Source organism: Primulina eburnea, chromosome 3 (assembly GCF_022965805.1).
Source record: "Primulina eburnea isolate SZY01 chromosome 3, ASM2296580v1, whole genome shotgun sequence".
NCBI classification, from domain to species: domain Eukaryota; kingdom Viridiplantae; phylum Streptophyta; class Magnoliopsida; order Lamiales; family Gesneriaceae; genus Primulina; species Primulina eburnea.
In genome coordinates this window covers 6,908,479-6,933,030 of record NC_133103.1, presented here as the reverse complement: position 1 = coordinate 6,933,030, position 24,552 = coordinate 6,908,479, and the positions used below count along the sequence as shown (strand labels likewise).

Sequence of the window (24,552 nt, the reverse complement as noted above, 5' to 3'; positions counted from 1 at the left end):
TTGCTTTGTTCCACCGAGATTACTTATTTGCAGGTATGTCCTTTTTTACTTCGTTCACATTTTTTTAATAATTTATAATATTTCTGCTGCTGAAACAATATGGTGAAATGTGTTATAAACACAATTTATTTTCCTTTTTATTTTGTTCTGTCGATGTGATATTTCTTTGGCTCAAACAATTATAGTGAAGAGCAGAATTGACACGACGTCTAATCGAGGACTCTGGTTTTTTCTTTTATTACAGGTTTTTAAGATTTTCTAAAGCAGTAGAATTGCTCTTTTGCTTCATTAGAGGATCTTTATGAGAGAAAATAACTTATATTCTGAGATAGATAGTTGTGAAATCTTGTTTATCGATTATTCTCGCGGTTTTGACTTCTCGCCGCTCTCTCTCCCACTCCTCTTCTTGAGTTTACAAATACCCCCGCGTGTAACTGAGTTCTTCCTCCCCGAGCCATCTCTTGATTCTACCACCGTTTCTCTGTAAAGAAACCGTAGCACTGTGAGAGTCACTTCCAGAGACTTTCAAGAGATGTTCGCCAAGCTATCATTAACAATACCAGGATGATGGGTGTTCAGGTTGGTTTGAATTTTTTGTTTCTTCCAGCAAATGAAAGCAATCTGATAATGTTGTTTATTAACATAATTTCGCGTGGTGAATAACATAGATGCTTTTGTAATTTGAATGAATTTTGATGTATCCAACTATCTGCGATTAAATATTGTTGAAAATTTATCAAACAAGGCTGATGCTTAATCATCCCATGATCTTTTGTATTTGATTTCGACATGATTAGTTTTATGAATTTGGTTGTTTTATGGGGTCACGCTTAGGGTTAAGTAAACATGTCACATGATTCATGGATGAGTCTGCCATTCACTAACTTGATATCCATGTGTCGGGCTACCTTAGAGGGTGGGTCTCCAACCGGGCGAATTCCATGTTTCAAGTTGGAGCAAAATCATTGTGCATGGCCAAATCGATAACATTGAAACACTTTCTTTTACTCTTTGTGTTCCTTAATTATGTTAATTTTTTTAAAATAATTTAATTTAATTATTTCATTACTGTGAATAATTATTTTCTTTAGTTTAATTGTTTAATAATTATTTAAAATAGTTTAATAGTTAATTGAAACACTTTCTTTTACTCTTTGTGTTCTTAAATTATGTTAAATTTTTAAAATAATTTAATTTAATTATTTCATCAATGTGAATAATTATTTCTTTAGTTTAATTGTTTAATAATTATTTAAAATAGTTAATTATAACATGTTTATTATATCTAACGAATATAAATATTTGTAGAGATTAAATTTATTTGACATATTTATATGATATAAAATTTAATTATGATAAAAACATTTGATGTGTCTCAAGGAAAATAATAATGCAACAATCATTTTATTAACAAATATGAAGAAAATCAACATAACATAAAATACTAAACATCAAGTTTTAATAATCAGGTAAGTCGGATCTAAATACTACTTTATCTTAGAAAATTGTTCCAAGTGTTGATAGTTGCTTGTCGGCAAATGGATCCTTGCTTTACAATATGTCGTAAAGATTTGTTCTCATTATATCGTGCCAATCATGGATAGATCTTGTGCTTCTGCACATGGAAAAGGTTGAAACATGCTTGAGCACATAAAATATCGGTCAGATGAACCCCAAAGAAGATGTTTTCTGCTCGACCTTGGCACTTCATTCACTTCTTGAAAACCCACCTGGAGATATTCCCGATGATCTTCGAGATAACATTATTTTGGGCTTTATTGGAGTTTTTTCTCTTGTAAGGTAACACGTCGATGTTTTTTTTATTCATGTCACACCTTACAGATTTCTTATAGTTTTGCTATTGCAATAATTGACAATTGGATAATTTATTTCCTTTTGCATGTTAGGGATGCGGGAAAAATTTCTCGCAAGCTTGTGCAGTGCATCAATACATGTTTATTAGAGGATAAACCAAATTAGGTGGCAAATCCCTGGAAATTCATCAAGCTATAAATAATTTCGTGTTTCGGTACTGGTTTGCAACTCATGATCAAAGTCTAAATGTATCTTGAGCAATACTAAGTTGATATTTTGATTTGTAGTTAAATGTTTGCGATTCTCCTAATTTGGCCCTCATTAGCAGGATTCTCTTTTTTGCTATGGAAAATTGCAAGTAAGTTTAACTAGGGGTGTGGATGTCGGTTCTCTTTTACTAAAACAATATGTAGATGTGAATAATCATGTGACGAGCAAGGAGCTTGATCAAATGAATACATCCAGTGCCAATTTGTATTCCTATAGTCTATTTGTCTCCACCTTGTGTGGTTGATGCTTTCATATTTTCTTATTCTTTTAATTTGGTTAATATCAATACCTCTTGATCGAAGGAGAGGAGATTCTGTTTTATTTATGTTTTTCTTTTTGCCTCCATTTCAAACTGATTTCTTTGTGTACCAGGAGGGAACTATTTTTTTCTTGTTAGGGTCTTGCAGGTGCACAATTCTCTTATCCTTGTTGTTTTGGTCATGTTTTTGCTTTGTAGGTTCTTTTTCCTTTTTATTTTCCCATTCATCCGTTTGCTTGCTCAAGGCATACCACCATTCAAACTTTTTTCTAATGTATCTGTTTTTCATCAGTTTCCTTGAGACTTTCTTTATTGATGTTTTTTACTGATCCAAGTCTGTAATCAGCGCTGAAGTCAGCTTTTCCCTTGAATGAGGTATATCACATTATATGCATAGAGTAAAATATATTAATTTATTTTTGTTCCTTGTAAGATCAATTCCAAAGTATTTGCCATTTATAGTCATATGCTAATTAAGAAGGATAGTTGTTAATGCAAGCTTTGGTTGTATCATTTGTGGGGAAGGATGCGGTCGAGGCTTCTTTGTTCACTTTTCTTTATAATGGCTTGTGTGAACCATATATTGGGGATGGACTGGATTGCGCTCATAATGTATTAAAACATCTTACCTTGGCTACTTCTCTCCCTCGCTTTTCTCTGTCTTTTACTCGTTGATATTTTTTTCTGGATCTTTCTGTCAATTTCCCTTTTTGATGAAAATGTTCTAATTAAATGTCTTTATATTTGGACGGCGGCTGGGGCTTACTAAGGATAATGAAAAATAAACTCCATTAACTTTCTGGACCACTCTATGAGCAGGGACCTCCTTGATATTCTTTTGTTTTTTTTATTATTATGCATATTTTTATTTTATGTTTGAAAAAATTCTGCAGGTTGGCAATGGTTGGCATGTGATATGGAGCTCGTAAGCATCTGTTTGTGTAAAATTCCCATCGAAGCATGGTGTAGATATATCTTTGAAATGCTTCCTCTACTCTTATGGTGAATTGTTGGGTACAGTTCATCTACTTGCATTTAAAAAGTAGGTATTCAATCAGATTTCCTCGCACAAATTCTCAATTTACAAAATGCATGTTTAAAATAAACATGTTTTTAATATGGCATTGCCGCATTGGTCATGAGTGACTCCTAAAGTGAAGGTCAAGGATAGCTTTATGCTATCTTAACATAAATTTCTTCTTGTTTCCATGGTTGTATAGTGTTCTATTTGTAACCGTGGTTGAATATTCAAGTATCTATGCAATGTGAAAGCAACTTTCAAGCTCTAACTTCAGTATTACAGGGTTACTTCTGCTCTCATCTTGACAGGCGGGTGCTGCTTTTATGCTCCTTCATAGCATAATGTTCTATTTGTGATTATGATTGAATTTTCAAGTATCTATGCAACTCTGAAAGCAACTTTCAATCTCTAAATTCAGTATTACAGGGTTACTTGTGCTCTCATCTTGTAGGTGGATGCTGCTTTTATGCTCCTCCATTGCATAATGTTGAGGTAAGATTGTAGACCTGTTTGCTTCAATTGCTTTCATATTTTGATTTGCTGATTTATTTGCTAATAAATGGCTTGCTTCTCCATGATTTCGGTTTAATTAACTTCTTTTCTTGGCATGTGACCACGATACCAAAGTTGTTCTTCTCGGAATATAGGATATTAGTGTATTTAAACTCAATAATTTAAACGTGAGTGATTCACCTTTGCGAACTTTTTATTGTTGATGTTGCTTAAGAGTTTTAATGTACCCTTGTATAAAATTGTCAGTCTCATCTTTACCCGAAAATCTATTGAATTATTATCTAATATTCTTTTTTATTCTAGAGAGATACAATATATTATTTTTTTTTTTGTTCTTTTACTCTTTCGAATATGATCTGTGGTACTATTAGATGGTTCGTTTAGCTTTTTTTTTTGAGATCTCTAGATTCGTAAATTTTTAGTTCAACTAGTTTCTCTTGAGATGGTAAAATATCATATCATTTGGGTCCAGTATAACGAGCTAGGTTGCCATTAAAATGTCATGCAAAAAGATGCTTTAGGGTCACCAGCATGATTTGGAAAAAATCCTCCGATTTTCAAGTGAAAATATGAAATAAGAGAATATTTGATGCACATCACTTGGTGTAAAATTTGCATAATTATCCTACTTTTTAAAGTTTGTGTACCTATTATTTGTCTCTATTGAGGTCTAATTGATTGAGAGATAAATATTTACAAGGATTTGAAGTTCCTTTCTATCCCGAAGATATTGGGATAATCATTCGAGGTGAAAATTAGAACATGTTCAATATAGAATTTTGATGTCAATATTTCTCGCCGATGGGACGAAACTAAAAATTAAAATGATGTAGGAGTTGAGTCAAATGAGAGACAACACTAAAAGTCAGTTTGTTACCTTTTCTGGCGAGGGATTGAAGTTATATATGTTATTATGATCAGTGCTTTTGTGGATTTCTCATCCGTCTACTTGTACTTTGTATTCCTGTTATAATATATTTCGTTTCTAATAAAAAGAATGATCAGTGCTTTTGTTTTTCGTTTTTTACCTTGCCAATTTCTTGTCCGCGTTTTGTAACTATTAGATTTTTATTGTTTAATATAATATCGTTTCCTGAAAAAAAATTCAGTTTATTAGACGCTTTGGCCTCTCCGGTTATAAAAAATGAATTATTCTAACATTGAATATACTATGTCAAGCCAAACACTTATTACATAATTCTGGACACATTTACTTATCTAGCAGCATTCACCTTAATATATGTTAAAATGTGAACATTGGTTATGTTATATTAGCACTAACTAAATATTAATCATATGCTGTCTCTTGAGCGCAATAACAGAGGAAACCTTGGTAGACCAGTTTATTAACTGGCATACACCTTTAAAATAAATCGCAACTACTAGCGAAGTGGAATTATAGAAGCTTTACTATCGGCCTTCTTTTATGCTTTTTTCTTATATTTTATTTTAATTTTTGCCTTTAATATTTCTAGGTAAATATTTTGTGAAATAAATCCCTTGCACAACCGGTATTCAATTAATTGGCTTTAAATTGTTGCGTCGATTGATGGATCCCCTACAGAAATTTTGTTGTTTGAGAATTTCCGTCAAGTTTTCCACCGTCTGGAACCCATTATACTTCTCCTTTATTCAATTCTTTTATTCCGTTTTGTGCTTCATATCATGCTATTACTCCAGGAGAACTTTACTGGGAAGAACCAATTATCCTTCTCACTTTGTATTCTTACAATAACTGCAAGAGTTCTTTTCAAACACACGTGTATTTGGTATTTTTCTCTTAGTTTCTTATCTTGTATCCAACTCGAAACAGAACAGCTCTGCTTTGTAGAAACATTTATGAGAGCCTTCTCTCATCAACTCCTCAAAACAGAATGATCTTGCTGTGTGGAAACATGGCTATTACACTTTCTTTTACTTCTAAAATTACGTCGTTCTGGAGAAAATGTCACTGCAGTTCAGATTATGGAAGGATATTGGTTACTTACTCTGGGAGAAAATGATTCGAGCACAAGAAGTTTTGTTTTGTCTGCTGGTCCTCAACCTTGTCTGATAATGGAAACCATTGTTACAATACTTATGTATCTTGTACTGCACAGTGAGAAAATAGAGTTAAGGTACCAATATTTTTAAATTCTTGTGAACACTTCTTATATTTATTGCATCTTTTTAATGATAGGAAGCGGAAGACTGCGGTATGGTGACATGTAGGGGCATGAATAGATATTAATAAATTCTATAATATTTATTTGTCTGTTAATTTTTATTGTTTATTCATTAGTCAAAATTTGGACAATGTAATAATTGATTATTTTGAATAATAAATTCTGTAATATTTGATTGTCAGTTGATTTTTATTGTTTCTTCATTAGTCAAAATTTGGACAACGTAATAATTGATTATTTTGAATGATGCCGCATCAAAATTTTAAGGAATCAGCAAATTTGTTTCATGTTAGATGTGACAACTTGTTCCTGCAAGAAAGTTTCTTGCAAACCAGCCATTAGTTTACAAGAGAGAGGCATGGATCAGATAATCAACCCATGTTTTTTTGGTTTATGAATGCTATGAAGCCTCTTCAAAAGAATGTGTACTTCCCTCTTCCACATTTTGGTGTGCGATGATATTTGATATAGCCTTAAGCAAGTTAGTTTTGCCAAAACATTCAATTATGTCTTGTATATAAAAAAAAAAATGAAATATTCATGAATATCAATATTTGATTAATATTTCAGCAGTTTCGGCATGTAAATTATAGCTGCATCTTTTGGTACTAGTCTCCTGCTTTTATATAATTTTAAAGCTAATATTCACGAATACTTTTAGCCTTTTGATTTCTGAATTTCACATATAGATTTTTATGATATCCGTAGTTGATGTTATTAATCCCTCCCAAGGGTACGAGTGGAAATGTAAAGTAGCCACATCTTTATATTGCATTTGATCTCGGCTTAATTTCCTAAGTATCCATCTCTTATTCATAGAACTAGTCATTGATGTGCTGCTGGATAAGACAAAGGTGATACATGATTTTCCAGTTGTATGTTGTGTTGACTCGATGTTGATTGATATTTGGGAATTCATAACCCAATTCAGGGTTATAAGATAACATTTTAGCTATTGCATTGGTTGCAACTATTTACGTGAACAATGTTGTTGCATAAATTTCCAGTTGTATATTGTGTTGACTCGATGTTGATTGATATTTGGGAATTGATAATACCCAATTCTGGGTTATAAGATAACATTTTAGCTATTGCATTGGTTGCGATTGTTTGCGTGAACAATGTTGTTCCATTTTGGAGCTTATATAACACAAATGATCTTGGTGCAATTGTTTCTGATTTCATATCCAAGGTATAACCGTAGCTTTGCATTTTTATCTTTATCGGGACTTTGTGGCATTTCTCAAATTCATGAAATATGCTTTTGAGCACTTTTTTTTTTTTTACTTCAGTAATGATTATAGATTTGAATCGGTAATCCTCATCGAATTGTTTTCGATCTTCTTAGTGATTATATTTGTACCTGTGTTTGGAATAGCTATTGGCATGACAAAGACAAACATCCACGCAGATAGGGGTATATCTGAAAAAGCTCTTCTACTCTTCACGAGGCTTCTAAAAAAGTAACTGATGGATGATTCTGTTGAGATAATTGACACCATGTTTTCAAAACCGGACCGGACCGGCCGGTTGGACCGGTTCAACCGTGAACCGGCCTTCAGACCGGTCCGGACATAAATAAAAACCCGAAAAACAGGTTTAACCGGAAAAAACCGGTTAAAACCCGGTTCAACCGGAAAAACCGGAAACCGGCCGGTCTTCAGGAACCGGCCGGGTATGTGAAATTATAAAAAAAATTGCCCAGAGATCGGCGACGGTTATTTCAAAAACCGTCGCTATTTAGCGACGGTTAAAAATAACCGTCGCTATTTAGCGACGGTTGTTTTAAAACCGTCGCTAAATAGCGACGGTTTTACAACTAGAAACTTTTTTTTATAAGAAACTTGATGTTTGCTACTTTTTTTATAATTAATCTTGATGTTTACTTGGACACTTAAACTTGGTCATCACTATTTGGTTACATATTATGTGTAATTTGGATTTTTGAATTTGAAAAATGATTTTTATTTTGATATTTATTGTAATTTTCATCTTAAAAATTAAATAAAAACTATAAAAACATAAATAATCAATATTTTACTATTTTATTTATTATATAAAATAAATAAAATATTAATTTTATTGATCCGGTTCGACCGTCCGGTCGAACCGGTTGAACCATTTTTTAAGACTTGACCGGTTCGATTAACGGTCCGGTTATAAAAACACTGAATTGACATGACATCTTATGAAAGATATCTATTGAAGTTTGTAGGATGTGAGATATACACAAAGAAAACAATAACTAAAATAAGTAACACATTATTATTTATCTCTTAATTTATTATAATACTTAAAATTTGGCCTTCAATTACTCAAAAAAAATATTTATTTATTTTATTAAAGTTCTACTATAAATAAGTAACAAATTATTTTGTCTCTCTTAATTTATCTAATACTTAAAATATGGACTTCAATTACTCAAAAAGATATTTACTTTTAATTAAAATCCTAATACTATCCCTTGGTGCGTAGACATTGATAATGTCCAACTTGCTACCAAATGTTATAGTTAGATCTTGTAACTTCTTTGATAAATATATATATATATATATATATATATATATATATATATATATATATATATATATATATATACATATATATATATATATATATATATATATATAATATATATCGTTAATTTGAAAGTGTACGTTCAATTTCTCAATTTAAACTCTTTCAAAAAAATTAATGAACATCTTAATTATTGTATTTTGTTGATTAAGAACAAAACAAGGAAAAAGATATTATTTGTTGTCTAATTAATGCGATCCATTCATTTAAGTGAATGTGACAGTGCCGATGAACACAATTGATACATTGTTGACTATTTCTTCTAAGAGGAAGAACATACTATATCGTGTGAAGAAGAATATTAATTGTAAGATTGATACAAAATAATGAGATATGTCTTAATTAAAGATTGCATTAAATATACATAGATACCGGATATCATTATTTATATGATGTCACACTTGAATCACATAAAAGATTTTATCGATTTTTTTAAAAGATTGCATTAAATTTTCCTCTTTGCATTTGGTTTATATTTGAATTTTTTCCCCTTTATCATACAATTATATTATTGGGGTTCAAAATTTTAACGAAGATGATTCAAAATAATCGATTATTTTTCAAAGTTTTATCTCTTGCTACATGAATATAGTTTTTAAGATAATATTATTTTCCTACACATTGCATAATAGTATAGAGATAAGTTTAAGAAAAAATGTTCATTTGAAGTCTCGCATGAAATTATAAACTATTAGATTTAAAATCATGGAGTGTTTATTTAATAATATATATAAATTTGATGTGGAATTTTCAAGACAAGATCCAAAATCAGATTTGTATTTATTTTTAATATAAATATAAATTTGTTGAATCGATCTTATTGTATTTTTGGAAAAAAAATTCAGTTTTAATATATTATTATTTTCCTAAATTTTGTTCATATTTATTTATTTATTATTATTATTATTTTACAAGTTCAGTTTTAATATATTATTATTTTCCTAAATTTTGTTCATATTTATTTATTTATTATGATTATTTTACAAGTCCTTACCTTGCAACATATAATAAGATTGTTATTATTATGATTATTTACAAGTCCTTACCTTGCAACGTTAATATAATAAGATGCCATATATAAAGGAAAGTTTCCTTTCCTGCACAACGTACGAATTCCATAAAAAAAAGTTCCGCCTTTCCATAACTAACTTCTACGCGCTCCCTCTCCCGCTCCTCTTCTTGAGTTTATAAATACCCCTACCCCGCCCGTAACCGAGTTCTCCCTCCCGAGCATTTCTTGATTCTACCGTAAAGAAACCCTCTCCTCCCCGAGACATCTCTTGATTCTACCGCCATTTCTCTTCTCTGTAAAGAAACCCTCTCCTCCCCAAGACATATCTTGATTCTACCGCCATTTCTCTTCTCTGTAAAGAAACCCAGAGTCACTTCCAGAGACATTCAATAGATCTTCGCCAAGCTATCGTCAATGGGCGTGAGAGAATGAGTGGAATTTCCCTAGTTAGGTTCAAAGGGAAGCACCGTGAAGGGAAAGTGTTCCAAGAGTTGATAGTTGCTTGTCGGCAGATGGATCCTTGCTTTAAAATGTCGTAAAGTTCTGTTGTTGTGCCAATCATGGACAGATCTTGTGCTTCTCTACATGGAAACATGTCTGAGTGCAGAAAATGTCGGTCGATTGAACCCAAAAGAAGAAGTTTTCTGCTCCACCTTGACACTTCATCCACTTCTTGAAAACCCGACTGGAGATACTCTCGATGATCTTCAAGATAACATTATTTTGGGCTTTGTTGGAATTTTTTCTCATTCAAGGTAACACGTCGATGTTTTTCTAGTCATGTTCCACCTTGCAGATTTCTTATAGTTATGCTATTGCAATAATTGACAAATGGATAATTTTTTTCCTTTTGCATGTTAGGGATGAGGGAAAATTTCTCGCAAGCTTGTGGAGTGCATCAATACATATTTATTAGAGGATAGACCAAATTTAGGTGGCAAATCCCTGGAAATTCATCAAGCAGTAAATCATTTCGTGTTTCGGTACTGGTTTGCAATTCATGATCAAAGTCTAAATGTATCTTGAGCAATAATGAATTGATTTTTTGATTGTAGTAAAACGTTTGCAATACTTCTAATTTGTCCTTCATCAACAGGATTCTCTTATTTGCTATGGGAAGTTGCAAGTAAGTTTAACCAGGGCTGTGGATGACGGTTCGCTTTTACTAGAACAACATGTGGATGTGAATAATCATGTGATGAGCAAGGAGCTTGATCAAATGAGCACATCCAGTGCCAATTTGTGTTCCTGTAGTCTATTTGTCTCTTTCCTGTGTTGTGGATGCATTCATATTTTCTTATTCTTTTAATTTGTTTAATGTCAATACCTCTTCATCGAAGGAGAGGAGAGCTTCTGTTTTCTGTTTTTCTTTTTGCCTTCATTTCGAATTGATTTCTTTTGGTACCTGTAAAAAACTATTTTTTCCTTGTTAGGATTTTGCAGAATTATAACACTGCAACTTTGGAGCATTCTTATGATGTTCTGTTCTGGACGTTGCAGTACCAAAAGAATTCAATTTGATATGATTTGAAACTGTAATAATTTGATGCTGAAACAAACACTCTGATGTGTTACTCTTTTATCGGTTATAACTTATTTTTTATGTGCACAAATGCCGTCTAGTTTCTTTGTTATTCATTTTAACTTCTGACTTATTGTGTATTTCATTTGATGGAATCTGCTTAATACTCTTCTCACCAATTTTTTATTTGATTTGAAGGAATCTGCTTGGGCTTTCTTTATTGATGTTTTTTACTGCTCCAGGTGTGAAATCATCGCTGAAGTCGGCTTTTCCTTGAATGAGGTATATCACATTACATGCATAGAGTAAAATATATTTATTATATGTTCCTTGGAAGCTTATTTCCAAAGTATTTGCCATTTATAGTCATATGCTAATTTAGAAAATAATACAATATTTGGTTGTATCATTTGTGGGGAAGGATGCAGTCGAGGATTCTTTGATCACTTTTCTTTATAATGGCAAGTGTGGCAATCATATATTGTGAATGGACTGGATTGTTGCTCCTAATGTATTAAAACATATTACGTTGGCTACTTCTCTCTCTCGCCTTTCTCTGTCTTACTCTCGTTGATATTTTTTCTGTATCTTTCTGGCAACTTCCCTTTTTGACGAAAAATGTTCTAATTAAATGTCTTTAAGTTTGGATGGCGGCTGGCGCTTACTAAGGATAGTGAAAAATAAATTCCATTAACTTTCTTGACCACTCTATGAGGTACCGTGTTTGTACGACGACTAATGCAGGGACCTGCTTGCTATTCTTTTGTTTTTTATTATTTTGCATATTTTTTGTTTTATATTTGAAATAATTCTGCAGGTTGGCAATGGTTGGCATGTGATATGGAACCGCCTTATGCAGAGTTTGCCAACATTTTACAATGTCACCTCACTCGTAAGCATCCTTTTTTCATCAACAACTCAAAACAGAATGACTAAGGTGTGTGGAAACATGGCTATTAAAGTTCACATCGTATCTTTCTTTTGATTTCCTTTGTGTTATTTCAAAGTTGTTTGAGTGTTTGGAAAATATCTAAGTTGTTTTCACTCTACCAAAATATTTTTAGTTCATGATGACCATGAGAAGCATACAGGTAGGCGTCTTGTTGCGGTTCTAATTTGGTACTCTTGCTAAAGGTATAATTTTTCACTCTAATATTTAAGGTCATGTTTATAGACTTGGTAATAATGTCGGTGCTTTAATATTTTCTTAACATAGGTGGAAAGGAAGGGGTTACCATCCCACTATCACGAAATGCGTTAAAATGGTGCATTTGATTTTTGCTTCATTCCTTGAGATGCAAATGTTGTTATTTTGTGCTTGTTTCTTGTTGCTATATGTCATACTGAATGTGTGTGTTAGTTATTCTTACTCGTGTATGTAAGACTGCAAATTTGTGTGTTCCTTTGAAATTCTTCGGATAGAAAAATAATTTTCCTTCATCTTCAATGCTTTTCTTTATTTCAGCTTTTGAATTCAATTTGGATGGATTGCATTCTAAAATGGTGTTTTCACGTGTTTTCGTTTTATTGGAAGGATTCATCGTTTTATCAACAGCAAGATTTTTTGTATTTTAGGCAGAATGTCTTACCAGCTCTTTTGGCAATACTTAACCTGAAGGTGCCTTTCAGTTAAATCACAATGGCTTTGATACTTTGAAGTGATTTGACGAGATTGATCATAATTTTTGATAAACGATATTTTTTTTTACAATCTTCAAATGAGTTCCATCATATGTAGGAGATTCTCTGTCACAATTTCAGGTCCATGTGCATAAGAAATTAATCCCATCAAATCAATTCTAATCATATAGTTGGAGAGAATATATGATGAATGTATCACATTTGTCCATGAAATTTCTTATCCCCAGGACTACCTTTTTTTGTATCTCTTTAAGTTTTTTGCTATTCTTTTATGTGTATAGGTGGTGCAGGATGTTGACATTATTTAGAAAATTTGACCGACCTCCTAATTACATAGGAATTCACAACACTGAATGATTGGGTTCTTTGTTGTGCTGCCGACAACTGCATATGCCCTTTCTGCTGGTTCTAGTCCTCTTCTGTGTGAGTCTTCAGGATTTCTGCCACCGCTCTATGCTGCCGAGCTTATGGAGGAATTGGCCAAGGTATTATTCTTGCAAATCCATCCTTGTACTCATAAGCCTTTTGATCTCTCGTATGTGACCACTCTTTAAAATTGTTTCCGATTCCTGGTAAATAGAGGACAGTCCAAGTGATTTTTTGGAATGCTCAGTTGAAGTTCTTGCGAAGATTGATATTGATTCTGGTCCAAAGATGTCTCATACTTCTACTTTTGCTACTTTTTATAAATTTTGGTATCTGATTAATTTTCACCTATAGTTATGATCAATTTGTAGGTCAATCTTTACACTTGCCACCAACACTAAGAGATCAGCTGCTTGATGAAATGGAAAATCATGTCCTTGAATGCATAAAGGAAGTAGAAACTGACACGATGCTGCTCTAAGAAGTTCTCCACGCATGTGGTCTCTTAGCTAATTTCATGTTCTGCTCGTATTTGCCAAGGTCAATCTTCACTTCATTCTCCATTGCGGCACTAGTCCTTTTATATGCCTCATGCCTTCACTTAAAAGCTTTTGAACTAAGCTGTATGCTCCTATGTAAACTTTTAATAAGCTCAAAGTGATTGGGGCAGTAGGAAAACCTGTACATAACAGAGTGACACTGTTCATTGCCTGCTTGGTTACCCATCACCCTTTTTTGGTCTGGTTTCATCAGAAATTCCACATTTTCTCAATCCCTTGATTTTATTCATTCCTTTATATTTATTACATTCTTTTTGCTTCTGCTAACAGTTGTGCGCTTTTTAATTTATGTCTGATCTTATTTCATTTGTTTGGTCAAATGCAATATGTTTTTGTGATAAATTTTCTTGATGTGGTGTTTCTCTTTGGCACTAGTTTTCCTTTCTTTTTCTCAAATAACATTATAAAATTTTACAAAGAGGGCTCATGATATTCTCTTGTGTTCTCACCGTGCTTCACATTTTTTCTTTCACCCTCGGGATGCTGCTCAGAGATCCGGATTATCGAGTTATGCTTTGCCTAGCTTGTCCTATTGGCGTCCTTTTCCAAACACAGGATGGTCATTCTGAACTATTCCAATATTTGTGGTAATTGGATTGAGATACACACATGTTTCCAGTAGATATCCGTTAATAATCTCGTCTGTCTAACCAAACTTTCTAATATTTGCTCTTCCGAGATGTTTCTTAATGGCAATGCAATCGCACATTTTAAGATTTGACATTTCATAATATTCTTTAACCTCAGGCTAATTTTTTATTCTTTTTTCCATTTTGTATAAGGCTACTTTGTACAAGTCTGAAGTGGCCTTGTGTGGTTTCATTGGTGTATATCGATTCATCTAGGATTGCTCAGTTACAATACAGTTTCTGATATGATTACAATTTACTTTTACCTCTAAAATAACAATTTTTTGCAAAAAATGTCACTGCAGTTCAGATTATGGAAGAAGTTGATTACTTACTCCGGGAGAAAATAGTCTGTTGGTTCTCAACCTCGTCCGATAGTGGAAACAATTGTCACAACTCTAATGCATCTTGTACTGTACAGTGAGAAAATAGAGTTAAGGTACCAATATTTTTTAATTATTGTGAACACTTCTTTTATTTATTGCAGAAAATGAAAATATCTTTTTAGCGATAGGAATTGGAAGATTGTGGTATGGTGACATGTAGTGGCATGAATAGATATTAACAAATTCCATAATATTTATTTGTTTGTTGATTTTTGTTGTTTATTCATTAGTCAAAATTTGGACGAAGTAATACTTGATTATTCTGAATGATGCCGCATCAACTTTTTTAAAGAATCAGCAATTGTATTTCGTATTAGATGTGACAAACTGTTCCTGCAAGAAAAGTTCTTGTAAACCGAAAAAGTACCAGCCATTAGTTTCCAAGAGACGCATGGATCAAATAATTAACCCATGTTTTTTGGTTTATGAATGCCATGAAGCCTTTTCAATGACGTGGGATTGAAGAATATGTATACTTCCCTTTTCCACTTTTTGGTGTGCGACGATATTTGATATCCGGAATTCGCTTGTTCTCGATAACAGAATTATTAACAGTGCAACATTGGAGCATTCTTACGATGGTCTGTTCTGGACGTTGCAGTAAGTTGTATTTTTATATGCAAAAACTTCATTCCACTCTGTATAATTGAGCCTAAGAATTCACTTTGATATGATTTGCAACTGTAATAACAGTATGACATTTTACTCTTTTATGGGTTATAACTTTTTTTTTTGGGCACAAATGCCTTCGAATTTCTTTATTATTCAATTCAACTTCTGGCCCATTGTGTATTTCATTTGATGGGGTCTGCTTAAGACTTTTCTCACCAATTTTTGATTTTATTTGAAGGAATCTGCTTAGACTTTCTTTATTGATGTTTTTTACTGATTCAAGCGTGAAATCATCACTGAAGTGGTATTTGCCATTTATAGTCATATGCTACTTAAGAAGGATAGTTGTTAATGCAAGTTTTGGTTGTATCATTTGTGGGGAAGGATGGAGTCGATGCTTCTTTGTTCACTTTTCATTAAAGTGGCTTGTGGCAATCATAAATTGGGGATGGACTGGATTGTTGCTTGTAATGTATTAAAACATCTTACCTTAACTACTTCTTTCCCTCCTTTCTTGAGGTAATTTCATTTTATGTCATGTGATGTAATTTTGGATTCTTTCATTTTGTTAAGTTCAAGCAATTACATTTCTATGGCACAACAGATTTTGGAAATATAGATTTGAATCGAAAAGAGTCTTTCTCTGTCTCTTACTCTCATTAATATTTTTTTTTGTATCTTTCTGTCAACGTCCCTTTTTGACGAAAAATGTTCTAATTAAACGTCTTTATGTTTGGTTGGCAGCTGGGACTTACTAAGGATAATGAAAAATAAACTCCATTAACTTTTTGGACCACTCTATGAGGTACCGTGTTTGTAGGATGTCTAATGCAGGGACCTCTTTGCTATTCTTTTGTTTTTTTATTATTGTGCATATTTTTGAAATAATTCTGCAGGTTGGCAATGGTTGGCATGTGATATGGTGCTGCCTTATGCGGAGTTTGCCAACATTTTGAAATGTCACCTCAATCGTAAGCATCTGTTTGTGTAAAATTCCCATCAGGGCATGGTGTGGATCAATCTTTGAAATGCTTCCTTTACTCTTATGGTGAATTGTTGAGTACAATTCATCTACTTTGCATTTCATATTGTAGGCAAAAGTAGGTATTCAAACAGATTTCCTTGCACAAAATTAATAAGGCATTGACGCATTGGTTATGCGTTAGGAGAGAAAAAAAACTACCCCACATTTGTAACGAGTGACTCCTAAATTGAAGGTCAAGGATAGCTTGGTGCTATCTTAACATAAATTTCTACTTGTTTCCATGGTTGTACAATGTTTTATTTGTATTTTATGTTTTGTGTTTTTCTTTTTACTTTCATTTCTTTTGGTATGGTAGGGTCTTGCAGGAGCACAATTCTCTTATCCTTGTTGGTTTGGTCATGTTTTTGCTTTGTAGGTTATTTTTCCTTTTGACATGCCCATTCATCAGTTTTCTTACTCACTGCATACCACCATTCAAACCTTTTTCTAATGTATCTGTTTTTCATACCTCTGATATCCCATTTGCCCTTTTCTGGAGGTCACGGTCATATTTTGAGATCCGGAATTCGCTTGTTCTCGATTACAGAATTATTAACACTGCAACTTTGGAGCTTTCTTACAATGGTCAGTTCTGGACGTTGCAGTAAGTTGTATCTTTGTATGCAAAAACTTCATTCGACTCTGTATAATTGAACCTAAGAATTCAGTTTGATATGATTTGCAACTGTAATAATTTGATCCTGAAACAAACACACTGCTATTTTACTCTTTTATGGGTTATAACTTATTTTTTATGTGCACAAATGCCTTCTAGTTTCTTTATTATTCATTTTAACTTCTGACCATTGTGTATTTCATTTGACGGAGTCTGCTTAAGACTCTTCTCTCCAATTTTTTATTTTATTTGAAGGAATTTTCTTAGACTTTCTTTATCGATGTATTTTACAGCTCCGAGTGTGAAATCATCGCTGAAGCAGCTTTTCCCTTGAATGAGGTATATCACATTATATGCATAGAGTAAAATATATTAAGAAGGATAGGTGTTAATGCAAGCTTTGGTTGTACCATTTGTGGGGAAGGATACAGTCGAGGGTTCTTTGTTCGCTTTTCTTAATAATGGCTTGTGGCAATCATATATTGTGGATGGGCTGGATTGTTGCTCATCATGTATTAAAAATTCTTACCTTAGCTACTTCTCTCCCTCGCCTTTCGCTCTCTTACTCTCATTAATATTTTTTCTTGATCTTTCTGTCAACTTCTCTTTTTGAAGAAAAATGTTCTAATTAAATGTCTTTATGTTTGGATAGAGGCTGAGGCTTACTAAGGATGATGAAAAATAAACTCCATTAACTTTCTGGACCACTCTATGAGGTACCGTGTTTGTAGGATGTTTAATGCATGATCTGCTTGCTGTTCTTTTGGTTTTTTATTATTGTGCATCTTTTTTTCTTTTTTTGAAATAGTTCTGCAGGTTGGAAATGGTTGGCATTTGATGTGGAGCTGCCTTATACGGAGTTTGCCAACATTTGCAGTGTCACCTCAATTGTAAGCATCTCGTTTGTGTAAAATTCCCATCAAGGAATGGTGTAGATAAATATTTGAAATGCTTCCTTTACTCTTATGGTGAATTGTGGAGTAAAATTCATCTACTTTGCATTTCATATTGTAGGAAAAAGTAGGTATTCAATCAGATTTCCTTGCACAAAATTAATAAGGCATTGACGCATTGGTTATGTACCTACGTTAGGAGAGAAAAAAAGCTACCCCACATTTGTCACGAGTGACTCCTAAATTGTAGGTCAAGGATAGCTCGGTGCTCTCTTAACATAAATTTCCTCTTGTTTCCATGGTTGTACAATGTTTTATTTCTATTTATGATTGAATATTCAAGTATCTATGCAATTCTGAAAGCAACTTTCAAGCTTTAACTTCGAAGGAGAGAAGAGCTTCTGTTTTATGTTTTTCTTTTTACCTTCATTTCTTTTGGTATGGTAGGGTCTTGCAGGAGCACAATTCTCTTATCCTTGTTGGTTTGGTCATGTTTTTGCTTTGTAGGTTCTTTTTCCTTTTGACATGCCCATTCATCAGTTTTCTTACTCACTGCATACCACCATTCAAACCTTTTTCTAATGTATCTGTTTTTCGTACCTCTGATATCACATTTGCCCTTTTCTGGAGGTCACGGTCATATTTTGAGATCCGGAATTCGCTTGTTCTCGATTACAGAATTATTAACACTGCAGCTTTGGAGCTTTCTTACAATGGTATGTTCTGGACGTAAACTTCATTCGACTCTGTATAATTGAACCTAAGAATTCAGTTTGATATGATTTGCAACTGTAATAATTTGATCCTGAAACAAACACACTGATATTTTACTCTTTTATGGGTTATAACTTATTTTTTATGTGCACAAATGCCTTCTTTTTTTTTATTATTCATTTTAACTTCTGACCATTGTGTATGTCATTTGACGGAGTCTGCTTAAGACTCTTCTCTCCAATTTTTTATTTTATTTGAAGGAATTTTCTTAGACTTTCTTTATCGATGTATTTTACTGCTCCGAGTGTGAAATCATCGCTGAAGTCAGCTTTTCCCTTGAATGAGGTATATCACATTATATGCATAGAGTAAAATATATTAAGAAGGATAGGTGTTAATGCAAGCTTTGGTTGTACCATTTGTGGGGAAGGATACAGTCGAGGGTTCTTTGTTCGCTTTTCTTAATAATGGCTTGTGGCAATCATATATTGTGGATGGGCTGGATTGTTGCTCATCATGTATTAAAAATTCTTACCTTAGCTACTTCTCTCCCTCGCCTTTCACTGTCTCTTACTCTCATTAATATTTTTTCTTGATCTTTCTGTCAACTTCCCTTTTTGAAGAAAAATGTTCTAATTAAATGTCTTTATGTTTGGATAGAGGCCGAGGCTTACTAAGGATAATGAAAAATAAACTCCATTAACTTTCTGGACCACTCTATGAGGTACGGTGTTTGTAGGATGTTTAATGCATGATCTGCTTGCTGTTCTTTTGGTTTTTTGTTATTGTGCATCTTTTTTCTTTTTTTGAAATAGTTCTGCAGGTTGGAAATGGTTGGCATTTGATGTGGAGCTGCCTTATACGGAGTTTGCCAACATTTGCAGTGTCACCTCAATTGTAAGCATCTCGTTTGTGTAAAATTCCCATCAAGGAATGGTGTAGATAAATATTTGAAATGCTTCCTTTACTCTTATGGTGAATTGTGGAGTACAATTCATCTACTTTGCATTTCATATTGTAGGAAAAAGTAGGTATTCAATCAGATTTCCTTGCACAAAATCTCAATTTACTAAATGCATGTTTAAAATGAACATGTTTTTATTATGGCATTGCCACATTGGTTATCCGCTTACATTGGGAAAAGAAAAAAGCTACACCACATTTTTCACGACTGACTCTTAAATTGAAGGTCGAGGATAGCTTGATTCTATCTTAACATAAATTTCTTCTTGTTTCCATGGTTGTACATTGTTTTATTTGTAATTATGATGGAATATTCAAGTATCTATGCAATTCTGAAAGCAACTTTCAAGCTCTAACTTAAGTATTACAGGGTTACTTGTGCTCTCATCTTGGCAGGTGGATGCTAATTTTATGTTCCTTCATAGCATAATGTTGATCGTAAGATTGTAGATACCTGTTTGCTTCAATTGCTTATCTTATTTTGATTTGCTGATTTATTTGCTAGTAAATGGTTTGTTTCTCCATGATTTTAGTTTAACTAACATGGCCTGGTTACAAAAGATTTATATCTTGTTCTCGAGATATAGGATATTAGGGTATTTAAACTATAGTCTCATCTTTACGTGAAAATCTGCTGAATTATTATCTAATATTCTTTTTTGTTCTGTAGAGATACATGATTTTTTTTGTTATTTTACTCTCGAATAGGATCTGTGGTATGGATGGTTCATTCAGCTTTTTTTTGAGACCTCTAGCTTCTAGTAAATGTCTAGTTCAATTAGTTTCTTTTGAGACGGTAAAATATCATATTATTTGGTGCCAGTATGACAACCTAGGTTGCCATTAAAATGTGCCATGCAAAAAGATGCTTCAGGGTCACCAGCATGATTTGGCAAAAATCCTCCAATATTCAAGTGAAAATATGAAACAGTACTTTAGTGTAAATTTTGCATAATTTAACGTTCTTTTTAAAGTTTGTGTACGAACTATTTGTCGCTATAGTGGTATAATTGGTTGAGAGATAAATATTTACAAAGATTTGAAGTTCCTCTCTATCCCAAAAATATTGAGACAATCATTCGAATTGAAAAGGAGAACATGTTCAATATAGAATTCTGATGTCAATATTTCTCGCCGATGAGCCGAAACTACAAATTAAAATGATGTCGGACTGGAGTCAAATGGAGAGACAACGCTAAAAGTCAGTTTATCGCCTTTTTTAGTGAAGGACTAAAGTTGTATTTGTTGTTATGATCAGTACTTTTATTTTTCTTTTTTTGCCTTGCCTATTTCTTGTCTTCTTTTTGTGACTGTTAGTTTTAAATTATTTAATATAATATAGTTTCTTATAAAAAAAAGTCGGTTTATTAGATGCTTTAGCCTATTCCAATTATAAAAAATGAATTATTCTAACAATGCATATGTTATGTCAAGCCAAACACGTATTAAATAATTATGGACAACATTTACTTATCTAGCAGCATTCACCTTAATATATGTTATGTTATATTAGCACTAACCAAATATTAATCATATGATGTCGCTTAAGCGCAACAGGAGAGAAAAACTTGGTAGACTAGTGTATTAACTGGCATACACCTTTAAAATAAATCGCAACTCCTAATATCTTGTGCGAGTTACATTATAGAAGTGTTACTATCAGCCTTCTTTATGCTTCTTTCTTAAATTTTTATTTTAATTTTTGCTTTTAATATTTCTCAGTGAATATTTTGTGAAATAAATCCTTCACTGGCTTGAAATTGTTCTGTCGATTGATGGATCCCCTACAGAAGTTTTGTTGTTTCAGAATCTCCATTTAGTTTTCCACCGTTTAAAACCCATTATCTTCTCATTTATTCAATTCTTTTATTCCTTTTTGTGCTTCATATCTACTTCTCCAGGAGAACTTCACTGGTAACAACCCATTATACTTCTCATTTTTATATTCTTACAATAACTGCAAGAGTTCTTTTCAAGCACACGTGTATTTGGTATTTTTCTCATAGTTTTCTTGCTGCTGTTGATCTGCAAGATTTTTTGTATCTTAGGCAGAATGTGTTACTAGTTCCTTTGGCAATACTATACTTGAAGGTACGTTCCAAATAAGGCAAAGTGGCTTTGATATTTTGAAGTGATTTGATTGATGAGATTGATAATAACTTTTGATAAACGAGAATTTTTTAACAATCTTCAATTTAGTTCCATCACATATGAGATTCTCTGTCACAATTTCAGGTCTATCTGCATAAGAAATGGATCCCATCAAATCAATTATATCATATGGTTGAAGAGAATATATGATGAATGTATTGAATTATGTCCATCAATTTTCTTATCCCCAGGACTACATCTTTTTTGTATCACTTTATATTTATGCTATTCTTTTATGTGTATAGGTGGTGCAGGATGTTGACATTATTTAGAATGTCAGAACGACCTCCTAATTACATAGGAATTCACAACACTGAATGATCGGTTTGTTGTGCTTCCGACAGCTGCATATGCCCTTTCTGCTGGTTCTAGTCCTCTTCTGTTTGAGTGTCCTCAGGACTTCTGCCACTGCTCTATGCTGCTGAGCCTATATTCTTGCAAATCCATCCTTGTACCTATAAGCCTTTTGATCTCACGTATGACGGCTACTCTTTAAAAATTGTATCCGTTTTCTGGTAAATAGAGGACAGTCCAAGTGGTTTTTTGGAATGCTCAGTTTGAAGTTCTCGCGAAGATTATTATTGATTTTGGTCCAAAAATGTCACGTACTTCTACTTTTTTCTACTTTTGAAATTTTGATAGCTGATGGATTTTCACCGTGTTATGGTCAATTTGTCCAGCCACTGCCAAAATATACGCTTGCCACCAACACTAAGAGATCAGCTGCTTAATGAAATGGAAAATCATGTTCCTGAATGCATAAAGGAAGTAGGAACTGACAAAATGCTGCTCTCAGGAAGTTATCTATGCATGTGGTCTCTTAGCTAATTTCGTGTTCTGCTCGTATTCAACAAGGTCAATCTTCACTTCATTCTCCATTACGGCAGTGGTCCTTTTATATTCTTCATGCCTTCACTTAAAAGCTTTTGAACTCAGTTGTATACTCCTCTGTAAACTTTTAATAAGCTCCAAGTGATTGGGGCATTAGGAAAACGTGTACATAATAGAGTGACATTGTTCATTGCCTGCGTGGTTACCCATCACCCTCTTTTGGTCTGGTTTGATTGTAAGTTCCACATTTTCTCAATCCCTTGATTTTATATATTCCATTTTATTTATTTCATTCTTTTTAATTCCGCTAACAGTTGTGGGCGTTTTAATTTCTATCTGATCTTATTTCATTTGTTAGTCAAATACAATGCTTTTGCGATAAATTTACTTGATGTGTTGTTTCTCTTTGGCACTAGTTTTTCATATTTTATTTTTTTATAAAATTTTAGGGATGGGTTCTTGATATTCTGTTGTGTTATAACTGTGCTTCACATTTTTTTCTTTCACCATCAGGCAGAGAATTTCCCACTTCTCCCACTTTATTTTCTAATCTGGGTGAATCGTTGTTTGGATATCTAAATCGTGTCATGTCGGTTGTGGAGAAATATTACAGTGATGGATTGTCTGGATGTTTGGAGTGGAATTCCATAATTAATGACATCGACTCAGACTGCAGCTTCTTTTAAAAGTTTCACCCCTTTTCATAGCAATTGCCAAGAGAAAAATTTGCAAGCTCCAGATATTAGTCTATAATTACTCAATCTTCCGAGAGGCTTCTGAAAGCCCTTACTAAACTGTATGCAGGATGTTGAGGGTGCAGAAGGAATTCTTAAGCAAAGCCGGTCTTCCTCGACTTATTAGACGTCCATTCCATTCATAATCCTTTGTAACTAAATAGCAGAAAAAGATTGATTTTGGATGTTGAGTTGGATATGAATGGTGGGTCTAGTGATGCAGATAGGTTTTGTATTGACAGTGGTAAGACCAGCTGGGTCTTCCATTTCTTAGTGAATCAGAAATTGAATTTCCTGTCAATCATTTCAAGTTTTTTCCCGATTTTATCATTGTCGACATGGGAAACCTTGTTCAATCTTAGGGACAAAGAGAACGACCCACAGGTATCTTAGTCTCATACCTTTTAAGTTCCCTGTTTTTCTTTGCATTTTCTTTATAGCTATCAAGCACACATAATTTATTTAAGTTTCTTTTTTTTTAGTTAGAAAAGTTACTATTCTTTCTCTGCCAACAACAGACATTATTGAATTTGGTAATGTGCTCTTTTTGACATCTTTGTTATTTCAATGCAAACAATTTGGTGGCACCAGGTGATTAATCTGAAACTACTTGGTCTCGGTTTGGTTTCCCCTCCGCAGGTTAGGTCTATGACTGATGTAGTAAATTCATGCGAAAATCTTAAACTTCAGTGTTCTGATATACTGGATGGCATCTGTTGTTTGGTGGGAAGCCTTTAGCAGTTAGACAGAGTTGTAATTCATAAGACTGTTTGTTGCATCTTCCTTCATGGAAAGGGTGTCCGAAGCAAGGTTATAAATGGCGGGAGGCGGTGACGGGACGGTCAGTGACCGCCTACCACCTCAGCCGCCTAGGCGGTTGAGTTTTTTTAAGTAATTTTCTTATAGATAATCATGCAATATAATCATTTTTATATAAAATGTGAAATTAAATAATGTTTAAGCATAAAATATAATATCATATAGATAATGTGCAATTAATAAAGATTCATCATCATATTAATGTTATTATGCTAAAAAAGTAACATAATTATTTTTACCAAAAAACTAAGTTTAAATTTCAAAATTTCAATCAATTATTCATCATTAGAACAAATAGTAGACTAAACATAACTAATCTTCCAAATCATCTACATATGCACCATCTACTACATCCATGATCCTCTCATCATTCTGACTGCTGGCGGTAGTAGGAGGAGGCGGTCGGCGGGCGACAGATTGTGTGTTGTGGTTGAGAGTTGAGAGTGAAAACCAAAAATA

The 24,552-nt window shown here is 33.2% G+C and overlaps 2 protein-coding genes across 3 annotated transcripts; both read left to right on the top strand.

Moving 5' to 3' along the window:
• Positions 1–46: 46 nt before the first annotated feature.
• Positions 47–23,006, top strand: LOC140825844 (uncharacterized). Its single transcript, XM_073187844.1, has 8 exons — positions 47–579; positions 1,605–1,800; positions 1,908–3,386; positions 3,817–3,857; positions 5,692–5,995; positions 11,397–11,436; positions 11,972–12,091; positions 22,054–23,006. Exons 5-8 carry the CDS (start codon positions 5,844–5,846, stop codon positions 22,132–22,134), a joined length of 393 nt encoding a protein of 130 aa, XP_073043945.1. The 5' UTR covers positions 47–579; positions 1,605–1,800; positions 1,908–3,386; positions 3,817–3,857; positions 5,692–5,843; the 3' UTR covers positions 22,135–23,006.
• LOC140825845 (uncharacterized) lies at positions 13,172–23,005 on the top strand. 2 transcript variants are annotated; one of them, XM_073187845.1, is made up of 13 exons: positions 13,172–13,280; positions 13,533–13,701; positions 14,656–14,789; positions 15,177–15,336; positions 15,587–16,153; positions 16,245–16,319; positions 16,872–16,976; positions 17,805–17,878; positions 18,329–18,384; positions 18,512–18,597; positions 19,256–19,319; positions 19,419–21,864; positions 21,955–23,005. In XM_073187845.1, exons 6-11 carry the CDS (start codon positions 16,268–16,270, stop codon positions 19,270–19,272), a joined length of 390 nt encoding a protein of 129 aa, XP_073043946.1. In that variant the 5' UTR covers positions 13,172–13,280; positions 13,533–13,701; positions 14,656–14,789; positions 15,177–15,336; positions 15,587–16,153; positions 16,245–16,267; the 3' UTR covers positions 19,273–19,319; positions 19,419–21,864; positions 21,955–23,005. The 2 variants fall into 2 exon arrangements, with proteins under 2 accessions (XP_073043946.1, XP_073043947.1); XM_073187846.1 differs by lacking the exons at positions 13,172–13,280; positions 13,533–13,701; positions 14,656–14,789; ... (2 more) ...; positions 16,245–16,319; positions 16,872–16,976 and adding an exon at positions 16,983–17,704 and having other exon boundaries at positions 17,797–17,878.
• Positions 23,007–24,552: the final 1,546 nt, after the last annotated feature.